Genomic DNA, 17235 nt, shown 5'->3' with positions numbered 1-17235 from the left:
ATCTTAATTGAGTTGGAAAGTAGACATTCTGGGCTTTTCATCAATGTATAATAGTCCATACTTTGCCCGAGATTTGATGGCCCAAACCGGAGTTGCAAATCAGCTTCAGAATTCCCGGCGTTTAATGCCGGAACTGGCACAAAAATTGGAGTTAAACGCCCAAACTGGCACAAAAGCTGCCGTTTAACTCCATAAAAAGTCTTTACATATGAAAGCTTCAATGCTCAGCCCAAGCACACACCAAGTAGACCCCGGAAGTGGATTTTTACGTCATTTACTCATTTCTGTATATCCTAGGTTACTAGTTCACTATTAATAGGACCTTTTGACATTGTATCTTTACCTCATGACACTTTACACGTTTTTTTTTTTTTGTATCTTCTACGGCATGAGTCTCTAAACCCCATGGTTGGGGGTGAGGAGCTCTGCTGTGTCTTGATGGATTAAAGCAATTACTATTGTTTTTCATTCAATCACGCTTGCTTCTAATCTAAGATATCACTTGTTCCTAAACTTGATGAATGTGATGATCCGTGACACTCATCATCATTCTCACCTATGAACGTGTGCCTGAAAACCACCTCCGTTCTACCTTAGATTGAGTAGATATCTCTTGGATTCCTTAATCAGAATCTTCGTGGTATAAGCTAGAATTGATGGTGGCATTCAAGAGAATCTGGAAGGTCTAAACCTTGTCTGTGGTATTCTGAGTAGGATTCAAGGATTGAATGACTGTGACGAGCTTCAAACTCCTGAAGGCTGGGCATTAGTGACAGACGCAAAAGAATCACTGGATTTTATTCCAACCTGATTGAGAACCGACAGATGAATAGCCGTGCTGTGACAGAGCGCGTTGAACATTTTCACTGAGAGGATGGAAGGTAGCCATTGACAACGGTGAAACCTTACATACAGCTTGCCATGGAAGGAGCCTTGCGTGCTTGAAGAAGAAGACAGTAGGAAAGCAGAGATTCAGAAGATAGAGCATCTCCAAAACCTCAACATGTTCTCCATTACTGCAAAACAAGTATTTATTTCATGTTCTTCTACTTTTCACAATTAAACCTGAGAATTACTGATATCCTGACTAAAAGTTACAAGATAATCATAGCTTGCTTCAAATCGACAATCTCCGTGGGATCGACCCTTACTCACGTAAGGTATTACTTGGACAACACAGTACACTTGCTGGTTAGTTGTGCGGAATTGCAAAAGTGTGATTGCAATTTCGTGCACCACTTGGCAAGGTTTGCCTTCCCTCATCTCATTTGTCACCTCTGTAATTCAGTTGGAATTAACATAGAGGGAGACATCCTCATTGATGAGGACAAGCCCATCACTAAGAAGAGGATGGAGCAAACAAGAGATCCCACTCATGGACATGAGGAAATTCCTCATCATGAAATCCCTGAGATGCCTCAAGGGATGCACTTTCCTCCACAAAACTATTGGGAGCAAATCAACACCTCCCTAGGAGAATTGAGTTCCAACATGGGACAACTAAGGGTGGAGCACCAAGAACATTCCATCCTCCTCGATGAAATTAGAGAAGATCAAAGAATCATGAGAGAGGAGCAACAAAGGCAAGGAAGAGACATTGAAGAGCTCAAGCACTCCATAAGATCTTCAAGAGGAAGAACAAGCCGCCATCACTAAGGTGGACCCGTTCTTTAATCTCCTTGTTCTTTATTTTTCTGTTTTTCGAAAATTATGCTTTATGTTTTATTTATGCATGTTTGTGTCTTATGATCATTAGTGTCTTAGTGTCTATGCCTTAAAGTTATGAATGTCCTATGAATCCATCACCTTTCTTAAATGAAAAATGTTCTTAATTGAAAAAGAGAACAATTGCATGAATTTCGAATTTTATAACAGATTAATTATTTTGATGTGGTGGCAATACTTTTGATTTATGAATGTATGCTTGAACAGTGCATATGTCTTTTGAATTTGTTGTTCATGAATGTTAAAATTGTTGGCTCTTGAAAGAATGATGAAAAAGGAGACGTGTTACTGAGGATTTAAAAAAAATCATAAAAATGTTTCTTGAAGCAAGAAAAAGCAGTGAATTCAAAAAAAGAAAGAGCAAGCAGAAAAAAACCAATAGTCCTTTAAACCAAAAGGCAAGAATAATAAAAAGGATCCAAGGCTTTGAGCATCAGTGGATAGGAGGGCCTACAGGAATAACATCCTGGCCTAAGCGGCTAAACCAAGCTGTCCCTAACCATGTGCTTGTGGCGTGAAGGTGTCAAGTGAAAACTTGAGACTGAGCGGTTAAAGTCGTGATCCAAAGCAAAAAGAGTGTGCTTAAGAACCCTGGACACCTCTAATTGGGGACTCTAGCAAAGCTGAGTTACAATCTGAAAAGGTTCACCCAGTTATGTGTCTGTGGCATGGATGTATCCGGTGGTAATACTGGAAAACAGAGTGCTTTGGGCCACGACAAAGACTCATAAAGTAGCTGTGTTCAAGAATCATCATACTTAACTAGGAAAATCAATAACACTATCCGGATTCTGAGTTCCTATAGAAGCCAATCATTCTGAACTTCAAAGGATAAAGTGAGATGCCAAAACTGTTTAGAGGCAAAAAGCTAAAAGCCCCGCTCATCTAATTAATACTGATCTTCATAGATGTTTTTGGAATTCATTTTATATTCTCTTCTTTTTATCCTATTGATTTTCAGTTGCTTGGGGACAAGCAACAATTTAAGTTTGGTATTGTGATGAGCGGATAATTTATACGCTTTTTGGCATTGTTTTTAATATGCTTTTAGTATGTTTTAGTTAGTTTTTATTATATTTTTATTAGTTTTTATTTAAAATTCACTTTTCTGGACTTTACTATGAGTTTTTGTGTTTTTCTGTGATTTCAGATATTTTCTGGCTGAAATTGAGGGACCTGAGCAAAAATCTGATTCAGAGGCTGAAAAGGGCTGCAGATGATGTTGGATTCTGACCTCCCTGCACTCGAAGTGAATTTTCTGGAGCTACAGAAACCCAATTGGTGGGCTTTCAATTGCGTTGGAAAGTAGACATCCAGGGCTTTCCAGCAATATTTAATATTTCATACTTTGCCCGAGATTTGATGGCCCAAACAGGCGTTCTAAGTCAGCTTCAGAATTCCCAGCGTTAAACGACAGAACTGGCACAAAAGTGGGAGTTAAACGCCCAAACTAGCACAAAAGCTGGCGTTTAACTCCAAGAAAAGTTTCTACACATGGAAGCTTCAATGTTCAGCCCAAGCACACACCAAGTGGGCCTGGAAGTGGATTTTTACGTCATTTACTCATTTCTGTAAACCCTAGGCTACTAGTTCTCTATAAATAGGACCTTTTGCTATTGTATTTGGGGAATCTTTCAATCTTTGGATCATCTTTTGATCATGTTTTTATGATTGAACCCTCTTTGGGAGGCTGGCCATTCGGCCTTGTCTAGACCTTGTTCTTATGTATTTTCAACAGTAGAGTTTCTACACACCATAGATTAAGGTGTGGAGCTCTGCTGTACCTCGAGTATTAATGCAATTACTATTGTTCTTCTATTCAATTCAGCTTATTCTAGTTCTAAGATATCACTTGTTCCTCAACTTGATGAATGTGATGATCCGTGACACTCATCATCATTCTCACCTATGAACGTGTGCCTGACAACCACCTCCGTTCTACCTTAGATTGAGTGGATATCTCTTGGATTCCTTAATCAGAATCTTCGTGGTATAAGCTAGAATCCATTGGCGGCCATTCTTGAGAATTCGGAAGGTCTAAACCTTGTCTGTGGTATTCTGAGTAGGATTCAGGGATTGAATGACTGTGACGAGCTTTAAACTCGCGATTGTGGGGCATTAGTGACAGACGCAAAAGAATCACTGGATTCTATTCCGACATGATCGAGAACCGACAGATGAATAGCCGTGCTATGACAGAGCGCATTGAACATTTTCACTGAGAGGACGGGACTGTAGCCATTGACAATGGTGATGCCCAACATACAGCTTGCCATGGAAAGGAGTAAGAAGGATTGGATGAAGACAGTAGGAAAGCAGAGAGACGGAAGGGACAAAGCATCTCCATACGCTTATCTGAAATTCTCACCAATGAATTACATAAGTATCTCTATCTTTATTTTATGTTTTATTTATCTTTTAATCATTAATCCTCCATAACCATTTGAATCCGCCTGACTGAGATTTACAAGATGACCATAGCTTGCTTCATACCAACAATCTCCGTGGGATCGACCCTTACTCGCGTAAGGTTTATTATTTAGACGACCCAGTGCACTTGCTGGTTAGTTGTGCGAAGTTGTGATAAAGAGTTGAGATTGCAATTGAGCTTACCATGTTGATGGCGCCATTGATGATCACAATTTCGTGCACCACTAAGCAATCAAACAACTAATAGTTGTTAATCATAATCAATCCCCGGCAACGGTGCCAAAAACTTGGTGTGGTATTTTACAACCACACTACTAACCGGCAAGTGCACCGGGTCATACCAAGTAATACCTTTCGTGAATAAGGGTCGATCCCACGAGGATTGATGGATTAAGCAACAATAGTATTTGATAGGCTTAGTTAGGCAAGCAGAAATTGGTTTTGAGATGTTCAAAAGGTTTAAGTTTGAATTCAAAATATCAAAAGTATAGACACTTAAATAAATTGGGAATAAAATATTGAGAAAACAGTTAATGTTTCAGAGTTATCTATTTTTCCGAATTTACTTTTCTTAGTAGCTATTTTAATTATGTAGGATTTAATTTATGGCAAACTATATGTGACTAGACCCTAATTCCTTAGACCTTTCTAGTCTCCTCTAAAATTTATTAACTGCCAATTCCTTGGTCAATTAATTCCAATTAGAAGCTACATGATCAAATTTCAGTTTGCATGCCACAAAATTCTAATTACCCAAATAATAAGAGGATTATATGTCACGTATCCTGTTAAATCCAAATAATTAAAATTTAGGAGAATATGTTTTCAAGCTGTTGTTCAAGTAAAGAGCTTTTCCAAGTTTTACAGGAACTCAAATAGAAAGAGGGTCATACTTCCGTTCCACCCAAATTCATAAAATAAAGAGCGAAAACAATTCTTAAATATGAATCCAAAACATAAACTAAAATAGAAAAAGCAATAAAATTAATCCATACAAATAGACAGAGCTCCTAACCTTAACAATGAAGGATTAGTTGCTCATAGTTCAGAGAAGAAAACAAGGATTGTAAATTTGTATAGAATTACCTAATGGAATCCCCCTAATGGAATCTGGTGGAACCTCGTTTTAGAAGAGAAGTCTCCCCTATTTATAACTACTCCTAATTAATTTAAAAACTAATTTTTAAAATTAAAATAATATCTTTTCCTATTTTAAAATCAAATTTGAATTTAAATAAGAATTAACTAACTACTCCGTGTCTTGTAATGTGGGGACCACTTGGCTTCACTGGATCAACGCCTAATTTGGGTGCTAAAATGGGGCCCAGAAATCACCCTCCAGCGGTTTCTACGTTTTCTGCACGTGGCGCATGTCACGCGTACGTGTCAGTCACGCGTACGCGTTGATAATCTCTTCTGCAAGTCACGCGGACGCGTCGGTCATGCGTCCGCGTTGCTGAGCAAATCTTCAAATCACGCGTACGCGTCAGTCACGCGCACGCGTCGCCATGGAAAGCTCCAAATCACGTGTACGCGTCAGTCACGCGTACGCGTCGCTCCTCGCTGAAATCTCTTTTGATTCTTGAGCTGCAGAAACTCCACCAAATCCAGTCGAATGCTACCTAAAATAAACAAAATTGCAAAAGACTCAAAGTAGCATCCATATTGGCTAAAAGATAATTAATTCTTTATTAAACTCAACAATTTAGATGCAAATTCACTAGGAAAAGATAGGAAAGATGCTCACGCATCACTGCCCCTATGAAGCCTGAAACACTTAACACACAGATCAGGGCATCGAATGGTACAAAGGAAGATAAAAATATACAACTAAAAGGTCTTTAGGAAGCAAGTTATCAATTGTAGAATATTTTTAGGAAGGAATTGTAAATACATGCAAATTATATGAATAAGTGGGCAAAGACTTGATAAAACCACACAATTAAACACAATATGAATCACAAAATAGTAGTTTATCAAATGTGAATTAAAGATAATGCATGAGTATGTGAAAAAAAAGTGGGAATCATAGGTAGCTAGGTGGTGTATTAGAATTGTATAGGTTGTTATATGTGTTTGTTGGGAGCTTAGGTTAAACAAAGATAAAAATTTCAAGCTCACTTAGCCATATATATATCCTTACCTTTATTCTAGCCCTATTACAACCTATGAATAAGTCCTCATGATAAATGTATGCATGCATTGAATAATTGTTGATTGTTAGATGAAAAACAAATCTTGGAAAGCATGATTAGAGGAGAATTGAGTGAATCAACCCTATACACTTGAGCGACTAGAGCGGATACACTTTCGGTGAGAGTTCGAAGCTCAATTCCTTATTCCCGGCTTTCATGAGCTTTCTTCTTGCAAGTCTATTTGGACTTTATTTTGATATTTAAATTGGTGGAGTTCATGAATCATCATATTATCTTAGCCCTACTTGTTCATATGCGTTCTTGGAGATTGATTTACTTTTAACCAAGTAGGTGGAATCATTTTGCATTTAGTTGCATGCATGAAGATAGGTGCATATAGTTTAATTGCATTGAATAAATGTTCATACCCCATTTCTTGCCTTTCTTGGTTTATCATGAGGACATGCTTAGTTTAAGTGTGGGGAGGTTTGATAAACCCCAATTTTGTGGTTTATCTTGTGTTAAATTCAGGGAATTTTAACAACTTATCTCACATTTATTCAATGAAATAGCATGGTTTTGTGAATTTCTCCTAATTTGTGTTTAAAAGTGAAAACATGCTTTTTACGCCTTAAAATTGCTAAATTTAATTCACTTTAATTCCATTCGATGCCTTGATATGTTTGTTAAGTGATTTCAGGTTTAGAAGGCAAAGATTGGGTTGAAGAAATGAAGAAAAAGCATGCAAAAATGGAGAATTCATGAAGAAATGAGATTTTGATAATCTGTCTAGCGACGCGTGTACATGGCCCATGCATGTATGTGGCCCACACGTACGCGTGACCGACGCGTACACGTAATAAGAAAAGTTGCGAGTGACGCGTATGCATGACCCATGGTTACACGTGACAAGCGGCATATGACCTCATTAAAGGCAATACGTTGGGGGCAATTTCTGAGCTGAAGGAGGCCCAAATCCAACTCATTTCTGATGCTTTTGAACCCAAGAATTGTAAGGGAATGGGGGGTAGTCATAGTATAGTTTTCATCATGTTTTAGGTTAGAATTCTAGAGAGAAAAGCTCTCCCTTCTCTCTTGAATTCAGGGAAGTTTAGGTCAAATTTTCTTAGATCCAACTTTTAATTCTTATTTTTAGTTCAACTCTCTTCATATTTTATTATTCTATTGTCTTAATCCTCTTAGTTTCTCTTGTTAATTTCTTTATGTTGCCATTTTTACTTTTATGAACTTTTGTAGATTTTGATTCTCTTTTAATGCAATTTTATGTTTCCATGTGTTTTTATGTTTATCTTAGTTGCTATTCTTGATTTCTTGCTTTTGTTAGTTATAACTTTTATTAATTCTTACATTTTATGATGTTTACTTTTATTGCACTCTAGATGTTTGATAAAATCTTTCCACTAGTATTAGAGTAGTTTTCTATACTCTTGGCCTAGGCTAAGGGAATTGGGTGACCTTGAGTCATTGGGTCTAGTTGAATTGGTGATTTGAGAACCCTTAGTGGTCAATTTGATATCCATTAACACTAGCTTACTACTAAGTCCATTAGTAGCTAGGTTGGGACTTATGGTTTGATGTTGATCAAGCCTATTTGACTTACTTCAAGCATTGATGATTGAATTTTTGTGTGGTCTAGAATTTCACAATAAATTCTGGTTGCAAGTATAGTTTCTAAACCAACAATAATCCTTTCATACAAAAATTTGGTTGTCACAAGTAACAAACCCTTAAAAATATAAACCAAAGTATTCAAACCTCAGGTCGTCTCTCAAAGGAATTGCAAGGTAGTGTTCTTGTTATTGGTTATGAGTGGTATATTTTTGGGGTTTTGGATAAGAAACATAAAAAGTAAATGGCAATGAAAATCAAATGATAAAACGGTCTTGGCAAGGTTTGGTGGTCAATGATCTATATCCCTATCACTAATCACAACACGATAATTGCAAGGATCAATCCCATTAAATCATCATCTAACAAGTAAAGGAAGGTCAAATGAGCTATATCAATCCAAGTCCATAGGTCCTAACTATTCACTAATTGAATTAATGAGAGCTAGAGTCAATGGCTATCAATCATCAATCACTTGGACATTAGCAACTCAAGAATTCCTAAGTTACCATCTCAGCCAAGATCATTAAATTATACTCTAACATCCTTCCAAGAATTTCATCAAACACTTGGAAGGCATAAAAGGAAAGCATAGTAAATTGACAACAAGAAGGAATTCTAACAACAATTAATTGCAAAGAATCAACAACAACAATCAAGGAAAATACAATTAACATGAATTACCTCAAATTGCATTAAAAAAATAAGAAGAACAAGAGTAGATCAACTACAAAGTATAGAAACAAAATAGAGGAAATTGCAACAAGAGAATAAAAGAACAAGATGTAGCAACATAGAATTCAAAGGTAGAAGTAGATGAAAGCCAAGATTAAAGGCTAGATCTAAGAAATTCTAATCTAAACCTAATCCTAATTTTAGAGAGAAGAGAGAGCTTCTCTCTCTAGAAACTAACTCTAAAACTAGATCTAAAAATGTGTTATGTTCTAAGGTGAATTCTCCTTCAATCTTTGATCCCTTTAAGCATTTTGGCGCCAAAATTGGTTCAGATTGGCCCCCACAGCTTCTGTAAATTTGCTAGGCACGATCTCTCTTAAAAATCATGTGCCCGCACTGACGCGTACGCGTACAGCACGCGTACGCGTCCATGGGGTTTTTACAATCCACGCGTATGCGTCTAGTGCGCGTGCGCGTCCATGGACGTATCCCAAATCTTTGGCTTTTCATGATTTCTCCACTTTGCATGCTTTCTCTTCACTCTTTTGTCATTAAAACACATCATGGCATCTAGTGGAATCAAAGGAAAATTAAAATTATCAACTCAAGGGTCCAAAAGTATATTTTTCACATTTGAGCACAAATTAGGAGACAATTATGAAACTATGCTATTTATTGAATAAATGTGAAGAAAGGTTAACAAAATGCTCTAAATTCATTACAAGATAAACCCTCAAAATGGGGTTTATTAAGCATAGAAGTAGACTTGATGGGTTGGTCCCTCATAATTGTCAATATATGGTTTGTAGCCAAGGATGGTGATCTCAATTTCCATGCCTTAGCCAAGAGTTATTTTCCTTTCCTTTATTAGTTAATTGTCATTTACTTTTTTGTTATTTACTTTTCTTGTCAATTGCCAAATCAAACCCCCTTGTTCCTTCATAGCCAATAATAGAGCACTTCATTGCAATTTCTTGTGAGACAACCCGAAGTTTAAATACTTCGATTTATTTTTATTGGGGTTTGTACTTGTGACAACTATTATTAAACTTTGATGGAGAATTATTAGTTGGTTTGGAACTATGCTTACAACAAAGAAATTCTTTTTCTATTGAGAAATTCTAGACAAAAAATAATTCTCATATCAAACCCCTCTCAATTCGAGTCACATCAGAGTCATTCTCAAAGAAAAATTGGAACTGGTTCCTGGATTTTTCGACTACTCTAAATCCTTCTGATTTATTCCATATTGCATACCTACGAAAAAGATCCAATTTGAGAAAATCCTTCCAGACAGGGCTCCGTGTATAGGCTTGAATTCCTTCATAACCATCTTCATCCGCTAAAAAGATCAAATCATCCTCTTGATCACTGTCAATTATATGGGGGGTTTTGAGTATCTGATTTGTTACTCATGGTGTAGAAAAAACCAAATTGGTATTTGATGATTCCGAAGATAAAAGATATATGGAATGAGTAAATTATAAAACCGAGTGAATTAAAAGAGAAATCTAGCGTAGGGATGAATTCGGAGAGAAAATGAAATTAGGGAACCAAGTGGGGATCAAGGGATGGATTAGAAATTGAAAAGAAATTAAGAAAAGAAAGTAGAAGAAGATGAAAAAGACTTTGACGAAGAAAAGACAAAGAAAGGTGAAACCATGGAAGCGGCGCAGTAAAACCCTAGCAGAGCATGAACGAACCCAAGGGGCACTATATAATATTAAATTACAACTTAGCATAATATAAAAGTATAAATATATAGACCTAGATATAAAATACGGATTTTTTCCTGAAATAAAATAAAAAAATATTATTTCTCCAAACCCGATTTTTGAACTTTAATTTCCGGAATACGATTTCTTTTTTTTTGTTTGGATTCAGGCTAAATTCGCAGCACCCCTGGCGAACTCCATTATTTGAATAGAGTTCACCTGACCCACAAGAACTTTTATATTTTTATAGAGTTCGCCTTATCCCGGGCGAGCTTCACCGCATTTACGATGGAAAGAAAAGTTTGGAAGTTAACAATAGCAACCATTATCATCGTCTACAGAGTACATAACACAAGAATAAGTCGCATTTTTTTCGGAGATAATGATTTTTTTAATTTATAATAGAAAAAATCCTGGTTAAATATGGCTTATTCATGTGTACCTGTATATTTCTGGAGACGATGATAATGGTTGTCATTGGCGCCGACGATATTGAAGAAGTCATGTTTATTGTGTTTGTACTTTTGTGTACTCCTATAAACTGTTGGAGACGATGATAATGACTTAGAGAAATTTAAATTTCGTTCTCAATCAAGATATTAGAAAAAAATTGGATGAAGTTCGCTGCAAAGTGCGACGAACTCTATAAAATTATAGAAGTTCCCTCGGCGAACTCACCTAAACCAAAAAAACACATTCCAAAAATTAAAATTAAAATAATAGATTTGCGAAAATAATAATTTTTTTATTTTATTTCAAAAATAAAAAATCTATAGAATAGTACCCGTCAGGAACATCTCTAGTCCCCAAGAGCAATATTCCTCTTGCAAAATGCAAATGTTGGAGTATACAAGCCCCTCAAAAAATGCAGCGCAGTACACAATTACACTACAGTAATAAAACCTTGACTTGAAAGCAACAGCTGCTTAATTAGATTAATAATAACATTTGACGTTGATGAGCGCTTCAAGGAATGAGAAAAGCGAGCGAATAACGAAAATCCTCTCAGCCACATTATCAACTTCATCTGCAACAAAACTGCACTGTCAGTATTGATTTGGTATATATCCAAATCATATTATCACATGTGCCTCTTCCTTTATATTGTTTTTGCTTCTATTTCAGACGGGAGATGTTAGTGGATTGGATTCATCCAAAACAACACACATCTTCCAGAGAAAAAGGTGAAAAATATAATAAAAATAAAATAAAATGAAGAGTGATTTCTTTTTAAATACTTCCTAGTAAAATCTTTAAACGGACCAATCCTAAAATATTCGCAACAGGGACAAATGAAAATAATATTATATTCTAGGTTTTTCTAAGCTCATTATACGATTGTAGCTAGCAAATGTCTTCAAATGTCTTATATACTTATTGTATTTATTGAAGAAAAGATATTAACATTATTTAATTAGAAGATCTTAAGTATTCTAAAAGTAATGATGTTTTAGTGCTTTTAGCTGTTGATTTTTAGTATATATATATAAAATTGAAACACTAAAATTAGTAAAAATATTTTTAAAAAAAATTATGTTATTTTGTTAGCAAAAGCTACTCATAACTATTTACGGTTTGAGAAATCCTATGTAAATAGGATAATATAATGTGGGTATCGTAGGAAAAAGAAATAAAAAACAAAAATATTATGTATATATAAAAAAATAATTATAAAATTATGAGAATTTTTTTTAAAAGATATTAAAATAATATTTTTTTATTTATAAAAAATATACTTTTCTTCTTTATAATTTAAAAAAAATCTCTTCTTTAACTCATTTTAAAATTTTTGCGTTAACTAATGTCAATTTTACTCATTTTAAAAAAAAGTTACTTTTATAAAAATATTCTTTAATAAAAATTTTATTTTTTGTGATTAAATTTTGTATATCAAAATATCCTTTAACAAATCATTTTTCTAATAATAAAATTGTATTTTTACTAAAATATCTTTTAAATATTTTATAATGATTAAATTATTTTTTTATTAAGATACCATTCAATATTATTTTTCTAGTGATATTGTGATATCAATGCATATTATTTTAACAATAAATTAAAAAAAATTCCTATGAGACTAATAGCAAAATATAAAAAAATATTAAACCAAACTTGTAAAATCATGTTTAGTAATATGCATTAAAATTATGAGATTAATCATAAAACATACAAAAAAAATTATTGTTAAAGAATATTTTGGTAAAATGATAATTTAGTAACTAAAAAATTATTGAAGGATATCTTAATAAAAAATAATTTAATTATAAAAATTATTTTAAAAAATTTTTTGATAAAAATAAAATTTAGTTGCTAAAAAAAATATGTTAAAGAATATTTTGGTAAATAAAATTTAATTACAAAAAATTAAATTTTTTGGAAGTGGTATTTTAGTAAAAAAATAGATAAAATTGATAATAGTTAACACAAAAATTTAAAATGGGTTAAAGATAGAAGAAGTTTTTTAAAATTTATAAGGAAGAACCGAAGAAAAATATATATTTTATAAATAGAGAGGAGAAAAATGTTATTTTAGTATTTTGAAAAAAGTAGTAAAATTTTTTCTAAAATTAATTATTATATATTTATATATAAATATGTGTAGTTTAATATATATTAAATAGTTAATAGTTAATATGTGTATTTTATATTTTAATATATATTTTATGTTAATAGTTAATCTTAATGGTTGATTTTAGTATATATTAAATATAATTAAAAATATTAATATAATAAAAAATATATAATAATTATGTTATAGAATTTTTTTATAAATAAATAATTATTTTATTTAACAAAATATATAATTTATAGCATATTTATCAATTTATATCACATTGATTTATTTCATTTATAGTGTAAACGAAATTAATAAAATATATTAATAATTATTTCGTTTACACTGTAAACAAAAAATATATATTATTATTATTATTAAAAAAAGTAGTTATAAATGCATCTCATTTATACTATGAGATATATCTATTAAATTATTTATAAATATAAAATATATATTATAAATAAATATATTAATATATTTATTCACAAATATATAATAATTAATTTTTTAATATGTATATAATATTTTTGAATATACAATAATTATAAAATATTTTTTAGTTTCCAATTTTTTTATTTTAAATGACACTAGAAAACAAAATTTTTATTTTAAAAGAAGGGACACTTTAATATATAGATTGAAGTGATATAGAGAGAAAAAATAATTTTTTTATAGTTATTTTTTATTATTTTATTATTATTCAAAGTATAGATCCTACTTATTTCAATTTCTCTTTTATTTCATAAAAAGAAATCTGTAAACTTATATCTTTACTATATAATTTACCTTAAAAGAAATGGTGAATATTATGGTGCTTAAGTTATGATGCCTAACTTACTAAAAAAAGTAAAAAAATAATATTTAATAAATTTTAATTATTTTATTTTTATTTTATACATTTTATTTTTTACTTATAAAAGTAAGTTAGGTAATTTAGACACAACAATAAAAGACATCGTAGAATCTACCAAAAAAAATATCCTTTTATGCAAACAAGTGCTATTTCCAAAGCAAAGGCACAGAAGGAGAAGGACAAAGACTGCAGGGTTCTCTCTCTCTCTATCCATCAATCCAGTTGTTCTCATATTATTTTATTGTAAATATTTCTTTGTGAGGGCTTCTTCTTTTTCTCCTCACTGTCTTGTCTGACTGTCTTTTTCTCAAGTGCTCTCTAGGGCTTCCCCACTCCCTTCAAAACAAACTTTGCAGGCTTTGCTGTCAGAATCCTCTCACTCCCTCACTGCTATCTGCCAAACATTATAAAGGAACCCCACACACCTCACTGCTCACCCCTTTCTTTTTTTCTTTTTTTCTTCTTCATAAACTTGATCTTTACACATCCAACGTAATATAACATTACACTATACCTAACCAGAGTTAATTAAATTAAGCCCCCTCCACATAATCGACCAAACTTAAAAGCTCTGGTTTCTCTTTCTCTCTCCTCTCTATTTCTCTCTCTTCATGGACTTCCATTATCTGAAGCAATGGAGAAACCAGGATGAGTCAGAGGAACAACAACATTCTACAAAGATGCCAAAACTTCTCCCACCAGAATCCCATCAACAACAGCCACCATCACCTGCCTCTGCTCTCCCCTTGTTTGTACCTGAACCCAACAGCAAAGTCACCTGCACCCTGTCAGATTCAACACTTGCTCCTCATACTACTACTACTACCACCAAATTCCCCAGTAAGTATTTCTTCCTTTTTACAGTGTTTTCCTTTTTCCCTTCCTCCCTTATACTGAAAAAAAAAGTCAGAAAGTATGATTATATATTATCTTCTGGCCTTGAGTTGCTTACTTTTCGAGTTTGCTGTTGCAAGCTCCTCCGAGCTCTCACCTTTTTCTTCTTTTGGATTCACCCCTTCTCTCTCTCTCTCTGTGCCTTGTCTTTATCATCATCATCATAATCCATTCCATCATGTGTGTTACTGGTTATAGGAATGGGGAGTTACTTCAGCTTGTCACAGTGGCAGGAGCTTGAGTTGCAGGCTTTGATATTCAGGTACATGTTGGCCGGTGCTGCTGTTCCCCCTGAGCTCCTTCAACCAATCAAGAAAAGCCTCTTCCATTCTTCTCCCTATTTCCTTCACCACTCTCTCCAACACTATCAACCTGCAGCTCGTAAGTTCCTAATACTATTCATAACCTCTATTGCTAAAATTGCACCTTTTTTTGGTCTTTCCTGTTATTATTGAACACCCCCTAAGGAGATTTATCATCCGTATTTTCATGCAGCATCATCAGTAGCTAACCAAAGTTTACATTTTTGACATGCTTGTGGATTTTGGTACAAATCAAGAAAAAGGGTATATTGCGGACATGTTAAAGTTTGTGTTTTTGTTGGCTGCATGTGCAGTGTTGCAATCAGGGTACTGGGGAAGAGCATCAATGAATCCGGAGCCAGGGCGGTGCCGGAGGACTGACGGGAAGAAGTGGCGGTGCTCGAGGGACGTGGTGGCCGGTCAGAAGTACTGCGAGCGCCACATGCATAGAGGTCGAAACCGTTCAAGAAAGCCTGTGGAACTACCCACACCAACCACTGGTGGTGGAACTACTTTAGGCGTTGTTTCATCATCTTCTTGTATCTCTTCACCGCCTCTTGCCACTGCCTCATTGAAATCCCCCTTTGATCTCCTTCACCTTAATAATGAACGGTAATAATAATAACTATGATCTTCCACTATTTCTGTACTTAATGAGTTATTATTATTGGGTTTGAATGATGGTACTAGACTACTAGCTAGTAGTGTACTGTGCCGTGTGCATTAATTGAATGTTTTACTTTGAAATAATGATAATTAGTAGTAAGTACTATTATGTTCTAATAAAAGGCAATCAGTGTGGTGTACTATCAGAATAAAGAAAGTGCAATCAGTGAGTGAGGTTTTGCTTTGGGAAATGGTTACTAAAACTATTGCTTCTATGTGTGTTTGATGTGTAGCAATATGGTGGGACATACTTTTTGCTTCAACAATTTCTGTTTTTACATATTTTCCTTGTCTGTCGGTCTTGTTTCTTAAGATACATGGAAAGGTTTAAAGTGAAGTTTGGTTCTAGATTAAACAAGTAATCTAATATTAGAGATTGTTTCATTGTTTGTTTGGTTCCTTTGATTGATTGACTGATGCCTAACTGGTGGGATAGGGGGGCCCGCAAAATTATGTCTCTTTAAGTCTTACGTTTGTGGAAAAAGGAAAAAAAGCCTTAGATTGTGCCTAAATAATCCCCAACCTTTTCTTTTTAGACGAAATATAGAAATAATGTTGTGCTGGTGTTCCCAGAGCCACAATCTTGCGTTGTATGATGTGTGCCCTAGTTGATAATTTTGTTTTGGTTGTGTTGTTGGATGGGCCACTGTGTAGGTCCTCTGGGAGTGGAGGGACCAAGGAAGAAGAAAACAAGAGGGTGTTTGAAAATCAAGATAACCATCATCATGTGGGTGGGGATGGTGGCAGATCAGGTGGGCACATGCTGAGGCATTTCTTTGATGACTGGCCACGTTCACTGCATCAGGACCCTGAAAACGCTGAAAACAATGGTGGTGGTGGTGGGAGTGGGAGGATGAACTCGGCCACATCACTCTCAATTTCAATGCCTGGAAATAATGCTGCTTCTTCGGATGTATCACTAAAGTTGTCCACTGGGTATGGGGAGGATCCGTGTCCAAGAAATGGGAATGGGAATGCAGAGGCAGAGCAACTGCAGTTGAGTTGGGCCGGAGGCTGGAGTTCGGGGAATCAAGTGGCTTCAATGGGAGGACCACTTGCTGAGGCACTCAGATCATCCACTTCCACTTCATCTCCCACCAGTGTTCTGCATCACTTGCCTCGTGCTGCTGCCTCTCAGACCAGCTTCATTAGCACCTAGTTTTTAACTCAATTGGTGCTCCCATTTACTGTCTGGATCTTTTTTTTTTCTTTTTTTTTCTGCTTGTTTATTGGGTGGGATTTTACTTTCCACTTTTGTGGCCATTGTTGGACACTGGACATGCTTGTAACACTTTTGAGTCAATCCTATGGAATGCATCTGTTGTTTCTAAGAATAGGGGCATGAAACCTACGTGGAGGGAGTTCATATCCCATGCGACGTTTCCTCTATTCAAGCCACTATTTACGTATATTGAAGGTAAATCTACGAGGTATTAAATACGAAGAAATTCACAACTTTGGAACAAAAAAACCGATCGCCGGTTAAAATATTTAGAACGTGTAACTTTGCAAATCTAATTAGTGTGAAAATCCATTGTTGCCACTTGGCCAGGCAAGTCCACAAGAAGAAAATGAACGAGGTGAGCGTATTAGTTATTGTTATCTTCAAAAAGATGACACAACGAAATAAACAGTACTGCGACAGATAAGCAAC

General features: G+C 34.6%; 1 protein-coding gene across 1 annotated transcript; it reads left to right on the top strand.

The window, feature by feature from the left end:
- The first annotated feature begins 14278 nt into the window (after nt 1-14278).
- On the top strand, nt 14279-17003 carry LOC130936146 (growth-regulating factor 3). Its single transcript, XM_057866154.1, has 4 exons — nt 14279-14559; nt 14812-14994; nt 15230-15527; nt 16236-17003. Exons 1-4 carry the CDS (start codon nt 14331-14333, stop codon nt 16738-16740), a joined length of 1215 nt encoding a protein of 404 aa, XP_057722137.1. The 5' UTR covers nt 14279-14330; the 3' UTR covers nt 16741-17003.
- Nucleotides 17004-17235: the final 232 nt, after the last annotated feature.

The sequence above is a fragment of the Arachis stenosperma genome, chromosome 6 (assembly GCF_014773155.1).
Source record: "Arachis stenosperma cultivar V10309 chromosome 6, arast.V10309.gnm1.PFL2, whole genome shotgun sequence".
In the NCBI taxonomy this organism is placed as follows: domain Eukaryota; kingdom Viridiplantae; phylum Streptophyta; class Magnoliopsida; order Fabales; family Fabaceae; genus Arachis; species Arachis stenosperma.
The sequence above is the reverse complement of the archived record's forward strand: the minus strand, read 5'-3'. Positions and strand labels throughout refer to the sequence as shown.